General features: G+C 33.9%; 1 protein-coding gene across 3 annotated transcripts in view; it reads right to left on the bottom strand.

The window, feature by feature from the left end:
• Positions 1–16,461, bottom strand: part of LOC145676476 (protein lethal(2)essential for life-like) — a 62,178-nt gene that overhangs the window by 16,224 nt on the left and 29,493 nt on the right. For 2 of the 3 annotated variants that reach the window (XM_081747287.1, XM_081747292.1), the window contains exon 2: positions 341–775. In XM_081747287.1, coding sequence (XP_081603413.1) covers positions 341–775 — 435 coding nt within the window. Of the gene's footprint in view, positions 1–340; positions 776–12,386; positions 12,627–13,652; positions 13,785–16,461 lie in introns of all 3 variants that reach the window. The other variant, XM_081747282.1, reaches the window with a different exon arrangement.

The raw sequence follows: 16,461 nt of genomic DNA on the forward strand, positions 1-16,461 counted from the left end.
TGCGCGTTCATTTTTACTTAGGGACAATTATCTCCACCTTCAGTTTGTTCTTCCCAGATGCTAGTTTGCGTTCAGAATGCTTACCTTTCCCGGTAGGAGTACAAGTGGCTTCGATCCATGTTAAGCAGTAGATCCACGTCTTCCATAGTCTCAATATGTACGGAACGCTAAACTTCAAATCAACTAATCAACCAGAATGCTTACCGCTTTTTTTTTTTTGGGGGGGGGGGAATTTCTATTTACTATACAATATATAGTCTTGATTTAGCACCGTAAATTTTTAATTATATAAGATTTCTGTTTAGACTGAAGCATTTTACATGTACCAACTACTACTTACCTTCTTAGGGGCAGAGAGAGTCAAAACTCCATCCGATGACAATTTGGACACAACTGTTTCAGGTTCAACATCATCAGGAAGTAAATATCTTCGTGTGAAGTGCCTGGATATGAAGCCATGCTCATCTTCCCTTTCTTCGTGCTTCCCTTCCACCACAACGAAGTTGTCAACCGTTTTGACTGTGATTTCGTCTGGTTTGAACTGTTGAACATCAAGACTTACTTGAAAGTTATCTTTGGAGCTTTGGACACTGGACATTCCACTTTCACTTCTGCGAACATTTCTCCAAGGCCTATAATAACCCGACCTAAGAAGTAGCGGCTGCGAAAGCAAGTCCTCTCTTCTAAGACCAAGACCAAAATCTTGATCGAAGATGTTCACTGGCTGGTGGTATACATCCCACAAATCATCAAGCAACAAAGGAAGAAGAGACATCTGAAAAGGAATTCTGTGATGTTAGTCTATCACTAATTTTAAAAATATAGGTTAAACTATTTCTTTCAAGATAGTTCTAATAAAAGCATAAAATACTTGTTACCTGCTATGAGCATAGGGGAACATATACAATGAAACTTGTTATTGCTAGACAAAAAGAAAACATTTTGCTGGAATTGAATCTGACATTACCTACAAAGGCACATTGCAAACTTCTCGTCAATCAGAAATTCCAACTACAGATACAAAATTAAAATGTTAAAGCATTGCTATAACGTTGGGATCCGCGTTCAATTTTCCACATTACGCTCATCCCTCGTTTTAACGGATAAAAGGACATAATAACGGTCGATTTTGACGACTGTCAGTAAGTTCCAGTCGGTAAGTTGACGACTCACTATGTCTGTAATGTTTAACTAACTCCATGGCCTATTGAACCTGGAGTTTCAATGCAGTATTTACAAAAGCTCTCCACTCACTTTTGTCTTTAGTTGAATTGGATAATTCTAGACCTACTTTGTATTTCTACTTTTGCTAAATCCCTCTTAATATTGCCCTTCCATCTGCACCTAGGTCTTCCTAATGGTCTTTTCCCGACTGGGTTTCTAGTTAAAATTTTGAAAGTGTTTCTACTTTCTTCCATTCTGGCTACATGACCTGCCCACCTGAGCCTAAACGTAAGTGACCCTAACAATGTTAGGTAAACCGCCATTCACATCCGATTCCCTAATTCTGTGGTTCCGAAAAGTCGCCTTATGATTTTACTTTCAAATATCTATAATGGCTAATATTCACAATTACATTGCGAAAGAAAGAGGAAAATACAGCGCAGTACTTCTAATTAAGCACACTAGCCAATCGGATAGTGTAAAATACCTGTACACTGTAAATATGCATTACAATAAAATGAATTCAACACTTTTAGTTTAAAATAAGGACTTTAAAAATTAATCGGCTGCACTAGATATTTTCAAGGCATTTAAATATCCGTTAAATGGAGGTATGTAAAACTAACGGAGAATCTAGAACAAAATTTTAATTTAACAAGAAATATTGTATTCAAAAAACATACACTCAATCAACTTGACTGGATACGGGTTTCATAAGAATTTGTTTACAATTGGGTGAACAATAGTTCGAAAAATATATAAAGATCAAGAAAATGCTCGGTTTAGTACAGGTTACCTAAATGTACAACATACACTTCCAAAGAGGAATCTTTGATTTGTTAGTAAGGAAAGAGATCGACAACACTGCTTTTCAAAATCGCTATGATCTTTAACAATGTACATACGCAACCATGTTTTCTTTTTGATTACGTAACATAAAAAAAAATCGTTTCCTTATTGCAGTTTACATTTACATTAATAATATATTTTCACAAAGTTGAGAAATAAAAGGATATTTTCTCACTTTTTCACATAGGCGTCTTACCTTGTTAACAACTAGTATTGTTGAAGCGCGCGATCTTCCCTCTCACTAATTTCAACCCCAAACTATACGAGCTAGACAAACACACAAAATGTTCTAAAAAAAAAATCTGTGTGTTTAAAAAATATTCAGGAAAACATGTTAAATAAATGTGGGGAGAACATGTCCCCCTATTATTGGTCCATTTCAAGCAATTGTGACGATTGGAAATTCTCAGAAAATCATATTCGAAAAAAATTGTAATCGAAGAAAGTTAACATAGAAGTACAAAAGCTATGATAAAATTGTTATTTAAATATCTGCGGATTGACTTCAACTACAAGAGTGGCAATTATGTCAAAATATTAATAAACACACACATTTACATATTGTGTTAAAATCTAATACTATTTAGAAAAGTTATCATCATATAACATACTTTTTAACTTCATCTATAATGCCAGTTTACACTGGAATATTAACAATTCTAAGCGATGCTAAGATGATAATAATAACATCTAAGTAATAACAAGAAAGACTGACAATAACTGACTAGAACTTATCCTTTAAAATGATGTACTGCAGAGTTATATGCAGCTTTAGAATTAAATAAATCTACGGGTGTATGTGACATTTCCTTGTATAACTTAGCAAGCCTGTAGAACAGCCAGCCTTGAACTATTGACAGTCTACGTTGTACTATATGAAAGAGATGTGTGTAATGTGTTGGAATTTGGAAATATAATTGTAAGAGTAGCGTTTCGGACCTGAGTTGGACATGTGTGAGTTTGTAGAGATACTTGAGACCACTGATTTTATGACGAGTGTCAGGTAGTTGAATATTTAGTGTTCGTACATATAGGCACGGTACAAAACCTAGAACTAGCCAGAGGGGTCACGCAGATAACGCCTTACGGGCGAAACGGCTTGTAGTAGAAGTATGGCAGACAAACAATTACAACAAATAAGAAACATTGCAAACTCTGAAAATAGGCAAGAGAACCACCACATTCAAATTCGCGCCGATCGCGACAAGCCATTTGTACACACATTGGTTACATATAGCCTGATTGCAACAACTTCATGACTGATACGGGAAGGTCCCACAAGTTGTCGCTCAACTCTGATTGCCACATAGCACAATCTTATAGAGCATCATGAGAAATGAGCAAATGATTAAGGAAAGTGAATTTGTGTCCTCCGGGACTACTGCACGCCCACAAAGGCACATGCGCTAGCTACTAAACCAGCGGGAAGGTCTTGGAAATTAAGTTTATCTGAAGATACAAACACATTCACATTTATTTGCCATAGCTTGTAATAGTATTTTTTAACTTCAGTTTCGTACTCAATCAGCTATCAAACCACGGTGATTGTATTACAGATATTGTGTATTTTATATGTTTATTATTAGAAAGATTTCAGGTGCAACAAATACGCCACTTTACTATTAAACATTTAAGAAAAAAAGGAACAAACTTTTAAAGGAAAATTGCTAAGGCTTATGTATTAAAGCAATGCCTGGTGAGACTGAAAAATCACCGCAATCAGGAAGCTTGGTATAGAAATTTTAATCTAGGGAGTCCAAATGACGAAGTGCCACCGCTAACCAAACTACGTTCGTTAAGTACATGTGATCAAATTATTTTCTGCGATTATTTTTGTACAATGTTTATTATTTTCATAAAGCAAATTGTGAATTTCCTATTTGGATTGAGACAATCCCTACTATACTTTTAATAGACAACTAATAGTTTACGTTCGTTATTTCTTTTCATTTTTTATATATTACTTGCAAAGACTGTTCGGGGCAAATATTTTATGTTTTATTTTAGTAATGTTTCATTGAAGTTTGGTCATGTATTTATTGAGGGTTTAAATATTTAAAAGTTCTTCTTTCGAGTTATAACAATGGCTAGAAACTGGATTTCCTGCTTTTATAAAATTCTTGATACTTGTAACATTTTTAAACGCTTAATTCTCAATTATCTGTAAATAAATAAACTAGAATGAAGTGGAACAATATCAAGATTAATTTTGGAACAATGATTATTGTTTCAGGAAATAACAGAAACGAGATTTTAAAAAATACTGCAGACTATGAGACTTGAACTGATGATCGTCGAAGAACTCGAGATTACACGCTAACAGGTTTGAAGGTGTGTTGAAATTTTGCTTCTTTGTAAAAATATACATACTAATCAGTAATCACTAACACAAACTACCTAATCGCTTCACATATATTGTGAGTTCAAATTCTGTTTACGTGTAAAATGCTTAATACCTATGCATATTAGGATTGTGTCGTATTTATAATTACTAACTTATGAGAAGTTTACATTGTATTTGTAATACTTTAATATGAGGGGCGTTCCATATTGATTTACACTTTCTTCTTTCAGGGTCCACCATTGAGCTCGTCATTACAGTTGGAAGGAAGTAGTACTTAGGTCTGTCTTCAGGTGGAAAAACAATACAGACAAGTGTAATTCCTGGAAACTACAGCACATTTCACCAACAGTTGCAAGTACGTGAGCGGACAACATGGAAAGTAATCAGCAAAGACAGTGCTGGTCAACGTGATTTCTGTGGAAAGAGGGTGTACTGACTGCGGAAATTTACAGGCGATTGGTAGCAGTGTGTGGAGAGTGCGCACCGTCACGCAAAACTGTATACAACTGGGTAGATAACTAGAAAAGTGGCCGCACATCAACGGAAAAGGGAACCAGTTCTGGAAGGAAAGTAACAACACCAGTGAACATTTTAAGAGTGGAGCGGCTTATTCAGGACAACAGGTGCATCACATTCACAGAACCGGAGGCGGCCACAGGACTTGCCAGAGTCAGTCTGCATGAACATCGAAAGATGGGTAAGGTGCCTGCCAGGTGGGTTCCAAAATCCCTGAATTCAGCACAAAGGCAGAAGCGCAAGGACGTAAGCAGTGATGATCTGCAACGCTACAGCCAGGATCAAGCAGGCAAGCAGGCTTCATGTCCAAACTCGTTACTGGCGACGAGACTTGGCTGAACTATCATGAGCCAGAGACCAAAGCCCAATCAATGCAGTGAAAGCATAAAGGAGCCCCACGCCAAAGTAGTTCTGTACATAGACCTCCGTAGGCAAACAAATGGCCACAGTCTTCTAGAACAAGGATGGAATCATCCCCATTGACTGACAGAACCCGGGACCCCATTAACTGCGAGTCATACGTGACAACGCTTAGGAGTTTGCGCCGTGCATTTCAGAGGAAACAACCAGGAAAATGGGCGAAAGGTGTGCTCCTGCAACACGGAAATGCTAGTCCTTATACTAGTCGGGCAACCACGACTGCCAATTAATGAGCTGGGTTCCAGGTGCTGCCACACCCATCTTATTCTCCTGACTTGGCCCCTTCTGATTAATCACCTATTCGGGGCATCGAAGAAACCGCTGCGCGGACATCATTTCGTCGATTTCCAGGAACTGCAAAACATTGTCCGGACGCAGGTGCGACAGACTCTGAAAAAATGGTTCGCAGAGGGCATAGGGAAGTTGCCATATCGGTAGCGCAAGTGTGTAGTTCTTAATGACGACTATGTTGAGAAAGTGGATGTATCTGCCGAGGTATAAAGGTTCTTATAAGTGTAAAAAATGAATAAATAAATAAAATAAAGTGTAAATCCATATGGAACGTCCCTCGCATATTCAAGAATAATCCAAATAAAACCGGCATATTCTTCGTTACACGTATTGTCAGGGTCCAAGGCTTGCTTAATTGCCATACATAATTGCCAAGTTTTGCAGTACAATGTTAACATCCCATCAAGGTGCTAATTATAGGGGTAAGCCAATTTCCGTGGGTGTATCAACTGACCAACAATTCACGTTATATAAATAGCAATTTCAAAATTTTAATAGAATCCTCACTGCTCCCTCCTCATAAAATAGTTTTACCTCTGTTACTGGACGAAAGCAACTGACATTGGACAATGCAAGAACGATGAAAGGAGACTTTAACGGGAAACATTTTTCTGGCTGGTCGACATTAAAGTGAACACATTTTTTATATCTTTGTGAAAGTTTGATGTTTGGGTACTCATCAATCACGCCCCAACTTTTCCACATTTTTCCAACACTATCTACATAATTGTTTAAAACATAGAGAACATCACTTAGTGGAATAGTTTGAGTTGTTGATGTGCTCCTCATCCTGACAGAATAGGTCTTCAATCCAATTATGATTTTATGGCTTAGGTTACAGTTAAGCAAGAACGAAGACCATCTCGGAAATATTGGTTGGTTTACTAAGTAGCAGGGTTGAAAAAAATTTAAAAAAAAAAAAAAAAGAATTTAAAAAAAAAAAGAAAACATGTGTTTAAAACATGAAAAAGATGTTTAAAATGTTTTAAAACACACACAAAAAAGTTTTAAATAGTTTAAAACGATTTTAAACATATATTTCAAAATCGTGTAGTAACTTATTTGTTAAGATTTCTTGCCCTTTAGTAGCAACCAGTAATATTATTCTAATTTTTTAACAACCGGTTATATATATATATATATATATATATATATATATATATATATATATCGAGAGAGAGAGTAGATGGATAGGTAGATAAATAAATATAACTCTTAGGAAACAAACCGTACAACGTAGACAAAAGCAATTTTTTACTGGATACCACAAGTAATAAGAAGTGACCTACACAAGATACAAGATGGTGACATTCTAATACAAGATGGTGACAAAATTAGATACTACTGTAAATATCTAGGAAACAAATTACCCAACATAGATGGTTGTCAAAAAGTATTGAAAGATCTTAATATAGCAATGGATCAGCAAGTGTTGATAATATGTATGTGTTTCAAATATACGTAAATCACCCTCATCACTACACTCATGTGATCCCAGTTTTCATTCTTGACATCTGAGCATTTGAGATTAAGAAATAAACCGCTTACACTTTGTTCTACGGAATCATTTGTTTAACACTTTAGATGTGATTTAAAAAAAAAAAAAAAAAAAAAAAAGATAGTTAAACTAAAATTCACTGTTCCTGGGTATAACTGGATAAAATTTACTATTATGTCTGGTTATAACAAACGGTTCTGCGAACACCAAATATTTAAAAACCGGTTCTAGCGAACAGGCTGAATAGCACCATTGCTAGCAACCGACTTTTTCATTTACTTTATCCCGGTTAAGACTACACTGTGTTGGTACAAGTAGAGATTTACTTGGGATGCGCGTTGGAAAATTTCCCATGGGAACCTTCCCTGGGCGCTGGGTGGTTAGTTGCTAAGCTGGTATACTTATGTTCATGCTCTTGGACAGCTACCAGCTATAGAAACAAGATGAAACATGTTTTCCTCTTCTCCTTCTCGACGTGTATTGGGTAATGATTTTGGACCCCTCCTGCGAAGAGCGTAAGTGTCCTTTGATCGAATTGGTCTTAGTTGCTAAGGGGAACAGTTGCTATGTGATATGGTATTGTATATTTATATATTGATTGGCCTTGGGTTCTTTGTACTATAGCGTAAGATAGGTGAAAATGTGGTTGAGATATTCATCGTTTGAAGCTCCTCATTTCGAATCAATATAATGCTTTCAAGTGTTCAATGCTCTCTCTAATCGAGAATCGAACCCGGACCTCCATGTAAGTAAAGATGTTTTAATGGGTGTATGTATAATCCAACTCCCTAATACTGAACAAAGTGGTATTAAACCGTAAATAATAAACAAAAATAAAAAATTCAGCATCACATTATTATTATTATTATTATTATTATTATTTGGGGAGTGAAAGTCAAGCAGACAACTGACCTTGATCGTAGCTTCGTTAATTTACGATTTAAGATTCTGTGCACAAAATCCATTTTGGTGGGAGCTGGGATCGAAATTGGTACTTCACGTTCTAGAGTTGAATTAGTCTGCATGAAAAAAGAATTTCACGTATATAGCACTTTGCATTGATTTTCGTTTCACGACAGAAAGGATCGAATTAACTTAATGTGTTAAAATATTCAATGCTTTCTCACCGAGAATCCAACCCGGACCCTAAATATGCTTTCATTACTGAAAGTTCCTCCCGGAATCGAACGCAGGACTGTAGTTCTTCGTAAATGTATGGGACACGTATAAACAAGATGAAACATGATTTTCCTCTTCCACTTCCTCCCCCGGGCATGTGTGCACAGATATCTGTATGCATAGTGGTATTAGTCTCTGTTGATCAGCTACTGAAGTAACATGACTATGTAAATCATGTGTTACAGTATAATATTGACGAACTCCTATTAACTGGAAATATTTGTTTTCATAGATTTCGGGCATAATTCAACATACAAACGTAAGCAAGATTTCATTTAAACAGACGATTAGAAAAATACGAATTGTGGGAGATTAAGAATGGAACTGCGACCGAATTCTGTATCTGAAAGAATACCATTCCAGCAAGTACCAGAATTACCATATATTAGTGCATATAAATGTTTTGGTCCTCAATATAATCAGTACTGTCCAAAGGAATTACGTGTAAGAACATTCGAACATTGGCCTGTTTCAACAAAACAACGTCCTGAACAATTGATACTGGATTTTTTTACACGAACAAAGGAGACTAAACTATATGCTTCTATTATGCTGGTGGATTAAAAGATTGGACTGATAACGATGATCCATGGATAGAACATGCGAAATGGTTTCCTAATTGTCCATTTCTTCACCGTAAGAAGGGACATGCGTTTATTAAACGAATACACAAAAAGTACTCTGATAAGCAAGTATTTCGTAGTGCTCCGAATGATGATATACATAAAAAAATGTCAGTAACAGTTGCAATAATGAAATTGCCTTTGAATACAATTTGAAGTGAAATTCCTATAATGTTTCATTACATAATACTTTTTCTTTGTATATAACTGTAAAAAGTACATGCGCATATTCTAAAGTTATCAAAACAATGTGTATTTATACAAATAATTCACGTATGTGCTATTATGCATATCCTTCAGGATTTTTATTGATAATGGTAAATTAGTATCGTATTTGCAAAGTGGTAATGTATGTTTAACATATAAAAGAAATGAAGATTAATTTCTTTGCGAAAACTAATGGGTGAAAAATTAGTGAAGTTAGAGAAGGAAACGAAACTTCATGCTCCTCGAAACACTATGTACTTAACTTCAAGTGATTGGCTTTATTTCTTGGAAATATTGCCGTGTATTGAACATGATGTGAAAAACAGTAAAGTTTGCAGTGTTGTGTACGTGAATATTTTGATTTGTGTACAGATACTATTCGTAATCATGTACAATTGGAATGTCTTGCATGCAGAGGACTTGCACGAATTCATACATGTGTTGACAGAGTATTATTAATGGAAAGAACATAAGTTTTCCAAGAGTGTCTCTTGATAAGAACTGCGATGTGAACATTGATTGTGAAAGATTAAAGTTGGAAATGAAAATATTTTGCAAACAAAAACTCATAGATTCACCTATGGCTGATTTATTTGATAGTGTACAAACACAGCCATGTTGGCGGAAAGCGATACTCATCCGTTAAAGGGTATCGATGAAGTGGACTTCTGTTCATAAAGAAGAAAATAATATTTTTTCATTTATACTGAGCAGTGTAGCACTAAATTTAGTGCATTTAATAATAATAATAATAATAATAATAATAATAATAATAATAATAATAATAATAATAGTGAAATTGAAATCTTTTATTTACACATAAATATGTATTTTGTGATAGTTGTGCCTTAAATATGATATAAAAATTTATTAGTGTACTAATGATGGTATTATTCCAATATTTGTCTGGTAGGAATAAAGAAGTCATTCAGAATGATTGATGTGAAAAGAAATCGTACGGACGTCTTTTTTCACTAAGGAGACGCTGCGCGCTTATCTCTACTGAGGTTTTTATTTCGATCACAGTGCGACATACGTTTACGGTGAACAACATTGTGTTCGTAGATTTTCTCGAGTCCTTGTTTCCTCTCACATATTATTATAAAAGGTGATGTGTGATATGGCGATAGGGACGATGTGCGTTTACTTCTATTGCGGAAGACTAATTCGTAGTTTATCGTCGCACGATTAAAATTCGTCCTCAAAAAGTGAATCGGCTCAGAACTCGATTCGAGAAAATAACATTTCACTCGAGTCGAATTTGAGTTGAGTCGGGCTAAAACTCGGTTCATGTCCAACCCTATTCTTCATTTGCTGTGGACATAAGGTCCCCAGCTTGGGGAGGTTTGAACCCCAACCCGACACATTCCGAAGTTTCTGTAAATTTTGTCTAATTTAGGAACGGTATCACAAACTTGTCCTTAGTTGAAGCCATACTTCATTTTTATATTACATTCTTCATTAACGGTGGGAACGAACGAATTTTCTTTAAGACTCGACTTGAAATAACTGAACCGACTTTCCTGTAAATTTTGTTTAATGTAGGAACAGTATTTCGTGAACGATCAGTTTCGGTTTTCCCTTCGCAAAGGAACTTATGACCTATCAAGATCTAAATTAACTAGTTCATGAAAACAAGGAATAATAAATGCTAATTACATGGAAACTTTGTCATAATCAAAGCAGACACGAATTATGTAACATCACATTGTTTGAAGCACGTAGATATCAAACGAAAGTGGTACAAACTAGATTTGAAGAGTTAATATTCGAAACAATTTCTGAGATCATAGGAGAATGAAAAATCAATACTTTGACCACTTTGATACAGGGAACGAACGTAACACACCCCAAAATATAAATGTTAGGTACCGTTCAGATATCCTGAAAAAAAATTAACATTTTTCTTTCGAGTGACCCATCAGGAATCGAACCCTGAATCCCCAAGGTTGAACCTACAGTTTATTGTGCCCTCATCCCATCGCGATGAAACAATCTTTTAGCTCGCTAATAATAGTATACGTATTACTTGTAAATAACTAGACACTTCAACAAAATAACTTTCAGTACTTTGTCATCATAAGAACAATAATAAAAAAGACAGACAATGAAAGCGAGAAGTGAACGTGCCGTTCTCGTAGTAAGAAATAATGCTGACTAACAAAGATAACATACGACCTTACCTACCTTTGAAGAAATACTGACCTTACCTACATACATAAACAGTATTCAGGTCATTTAAAGAGAAATATAATTACACATGAATGTACGTAAGATGAAAAATCATAGACTTGATAACCCTAACAATATTTGATAAATGGTATAAATTATGCACTTTCCCGTTATGAAGTTTCTACCATTACCAATTCGTTTTCACTTGTAGTCCGAATATTCGTCTAAGAATCTTGTTTTCAAATACTTTCCGTCTGCGTTTTTCCCTCAGAGTTAGTAATCAAACATACAGCACAATAGGTATGATTATAGTTTGCATATATTTTAAGCTTCTAATTCCTTAACAGAAATCGTGACGACAAAAGATTTTTAATTGATTAATAATATGAAATCCCTGCTTTCAGTTTATACAAATTTCCTCGTGATCCTCGATATTTGAAAGTAATAGTTTTGTCAGAAGAATTATTGGTATTTTAACGCATCTATAAAATACACTACTACAATCCCGCCTAACTTCCATGTATTTAGTAAAATAAACATAAAAATAAAAAATACAGCATCACATTATTATTTTTCTCATTTATCGTAAAAGTGGTCTCATATAAGTTAGGCTGTATCAAATAACTGTAGGACGATAAACTGTTTCTTTAAGTTAAATGTTTGTCTCAATGCTGAATGCTGAAAACAAATTAGAATTTCAGTTCACAGAGCAACTGACTTGTATCCACAATAAAGTTAAATGTTTCTCTCCTTTAGCCTCAATGCTGAAAACAACAAATTAGAATTTCAGTTTACAGGTAGAGCAACACATTAAAACAAGTGACTTGTATCCACAATAATTTAAACCCCCCAACAATACATCTTGCCTCCTCTAGGAGCAACAACTAATCAAACCACTTTTTCTAGATAAACCAATTTCACATTTTATTGAAATAAAAACATCAAATTTTATCTACAGTTAATTTAAATTATTTTTTTCTTTTTCTAATATACACAAATATTTACAATTTTCCTTTCTTTTACTTCATCTCGGCTTTTTATTAGCAGCCCAAAAGTCACCTCACCCTCCACTTCCTTTTCTTTTTCCTCTTCTATCATTTCACTTTTTTCCGCATACACTTACCATCTAAGTCCCAGTTTACCCCCAAAATCATTTTATCTACACTTTCTTTTTCCTCTTGATAAAGTTCTAATAGCGTCACATTGACACAATCATCACGTGTGCAGTCTTTTTTTTTTATTAATTTATTGTTTGGACACGTAGTATAAATATAGTACATTTTTTTATTTCCTCTTCTTATTTTATCTTCACAATATTCTACACTGGTCATTGCAGCACTACGTGAGGTTGGCATAATCTTTTCTGGAAATAAATACGAATTTTAATCAGAAAATATAAATTAAACTTCAAAAAGTACACCTATCTTATAGTTATACATTTCTTTTCTCTCTTTTTCTTACTGTATAGCAACACACGCATTTTTATGAATGCGATTATTTACTTTTTATGAAAATAACCATATTGATCAAACGCATCTAGTTACGTACGAAAATATCTGAGTTTGTGTTCGTTCAATCATTTTGTCCTAAGTATTCTTAACATTTTCATTTTCTGCACACTTTCTTACTATAATAACAATCTCCATATTTTTAAGAAGATATAAAAATCCAAAATAAAACAATACCTATCATAAGTTTTCTTTTCTTTTAAGCAAATACCATATGATACCAGTAAATAACGCTACTCCATGCAGTTCAACTATACATTCGAAAACTCCAGTTTAGTTCTTGAAATACTACACTAATTTATGACTCGTATAGCTTCGGTGTTGAACAAAACGCTAAAACTATGTTTACTTAGCACGAAAAATCAAAGTTAACTTTTCCTTCCTTTCTTATTTTCTAAAGAAATTCATACAGTTAATACTATAAGCTATCATTTTTACTAATGGTATTCCTATACTAACCAATAGTTTTCTCTTCTTTAAAGCAAAACACCGACTCGCTGAATATTGCAACTGTATGCATTTGACTTATACCTTGTAACACCCGAGTTCAATTACCGGTAGTAACTTGTATAATTTTATTTCCTCGTATGAATCTTGTAAATATAGGTTTACGTCTCATACAGCCTTCCTCTTGAATATTAATATCTTTAACGCTTCGCAGTAACTTATTCGTACGATCAATGTATTATAGCGGGCAAACACCGTATCTGAGTTTTTCTTAGTTCATCTTAACCTAACTTAAAAAGAAAAAAGCAAACGTTACTTTACATGATGGACATAAATTCGTTTTACCTAAAAGAAATAAGTAATTATTATCACACATATTCTAAAAGACGAAAAGCAGTTGTGGATCTTTTTTATCTGAAAGATATAAAACTCACCTATTCGTAAAGGAGAGGCGTCGCCGTTCTTTGATCAGTTTTTCGTCTTCGAAAAGGTTTAAACGTAGAAAATCTTGCTTAAATTTCCTCTTCTTTTGCTTCAGGTAGTTTCAGCGTCTCTTTTAATGGGTACTGTAACGAAATAGGAATGAAACGTTACTTTATGTGATGAATATGAATTTGTTTCCTGAAAGAAAACTAATTATTCATCTTATCACATATCTTAAATAAAAAGCAGTTATTTATCTTTTATTCAAAAGAAATACATAAAATTTGTCTATTAGTAGAAGATAAATGCGTCACAGTCCTTTGAGCAATTCATCTTCTGACAGGTTTAAATGCAAGATAATCCTGTTTTTCATTTTTTCTTAATCGTCTTCTTCATATATATTTGCATGTATACCGAAAATGTTGAGTAAAATACTATATAGTTGCATGTACAGGGAAAGGTAAGGGAAATGACTAAGTGCTATCTTTGAAGTACAGTGAAATAATGAAAAGAAAAGCAAATTTCGAAACATAATAATAAATAATTATCTTCAAATATAATGAAAAGATAACAGAGGAAAGCACAAAAGGGTTCTTGAGTTTTTGAAAGTAAAGAAACCACCTTGCATTTCCTCAGGGTACTAATAATGGCTTCTTGAGGAGTTTTGTAGAGTGCAGCAGCGCTCCTCACCCGCTGCTGAAGAGTAATTACTTTCAAAACGAAAGTCTAACATTAAAAGAATTGAATGATTTCATTAAAAGTTTGAAATCTATTGTACACATTCATCACCATCTTTAAACATCGCAAGTTTACTTTTTAAAGAATGAACTACATACGTGTGAAGATAATTAAATCACTTGTGAAAACAAACATCAACAAAAGTGAGAAGTGTGAACAATGTTCTCACATCAAGTGGCGTAATGATGAACAACAAAAGATAACATATATCTAAAGAAAGAAACACTGACCTACCCTATATACAGAAGATAACTTACATTCAAAGAAACACTGTCGCAAAAACCAACGCTATCTTGAATATGTGTACAAATTTCTGATTCATTATCAATTTTTCTTTGAAAACTCTAATCTAGAAGAATTAAACTAGTCTATACGAGATGTAAGTGAAACTACAGCTTAACGTGAAATTTGAAATACATGAACTATCGTCAGGAGTTGAACTCAAGTCTCTCACAACATAAGCACGTATATCCGCGAAAACAAATGAAATAATTCCAATACCAATACTATTAAAGATATAACTACGCTACGAAAACAAGATTTTAAAAAAATCACTAAAATAATAATCAAAACCAATACTATTAAACTATGAAAATACTAATAGTAATGGTAACCTAATTAACTACCTATGATCATATATGATAATAATAAACCAACAATGCTAAGCCTTATATTCAAGTATATATTACATTAAAATCAAAACATTTTTCCGAGGTTACATGAGACACGGATCTACAGCTTAACGTGGAATCAGACTCAAATTTCCCACAACATAGGCACGTATATCCAAGAAACCAAGATATTTCTGATTCATTATCGTTTTCTTTGAAAAATCGAGTCTAGAAGGATTGGGCAAATCTATATGAGACGTGAATCTACAGCCTAACGTGAAATAACTATCTACGTTACGAAAACAAGATTTAGAAAAGCACCGAAATAATAATCAAAACCACTATGAAAATACTATACTTATAAAATGATTTCATTACGTAATGCCAAAGAACAAGAAATAAATCCTACATATACTAACAGTAATAGTAAACTAAATAACTAGCTATATAATACAATGCTAATCACTATATTCACGTAAATATTACATTAAAATTCATTCTATTCTACAAGAGCCACAATATCACCGAAGTTATACGAGACATGAATCTACAGCTTAACGTGGAATCCGACAAGAGTCAAATTCTTCCTACACAAAAAAGTACGTGCACTAAATGATTAGCCACGAATATGTACTGGTTTCATTACGTAGTGTCAAAGAACAAGAAATAAATTCCTACATATAATATCAGTAATAGTAAACTAAACAATAAACCAGAATAACACATAATACAACGCTAAACACTATATTCAAGTAAATATTACATTAAATTGCATTCTATACTAAAAGAATCTGAATATCTCCGAGGATATAGGAGACGAATCTGAATATCTCCGAGGATATATGAGACGGGAATCCGAACCATATAATCTTCCTGTACACACGGAAAAGAAAGAATTCTACAGTTGAGAAATTTTCTTTTTCGCATTAACTCGTGAACAAATTAATTAATCTGGATCTTTTCTTCTCGTTATCTTTGGAATAGTTATAATTTGATAACTTGCCAAAATCGGTACTGTAATAGAACAATTTATTCTTGTTATTAAGAAAAGATATTTTGTCAACTGAAGAATATTTTTTTTTCGTGACTGTACGTGCACTAAATGATTACCCACGAAGATGTATTGCTTTCATTACGTAATGTCAAAGAACAAGAAATGAATCCCTAGATATACTAACAGTAGCAGTGAACTAAATAACTAGCTGTGAAATGTATGATAATAATAAACAAAATTAACACATAATACAATGCTACGCAGTATTTTCAAGTAAAAACTAACGCTAATATTATGTATGATTGTCTATACATTGCCTAATGAAATAGCCAACTGTTACATTCTTTTGAACAAATCTGAGAAAGCGGATTGATCTAGGAATGTAGTATTCTGTGATATAACACATGAATTCATTCTATTCTACAAGAATCAGAATATCCCTGAGGTTAAACGAGACATACGTGAAACCCGGCAAGA

Source organism: Thermobia domestica, chromosome 2 (genome assembly GCF_964235325.1).
Source record: "Thermobia domestica chromosome 2, izTheDome1.hap1.1, whole genome shotgun sequence".
NCBI lineage: Eukaryota > Metazoa > Arthropoda > Insecta > Zygentoma > Lepismatidae > Thermobia > Thermobia domestica.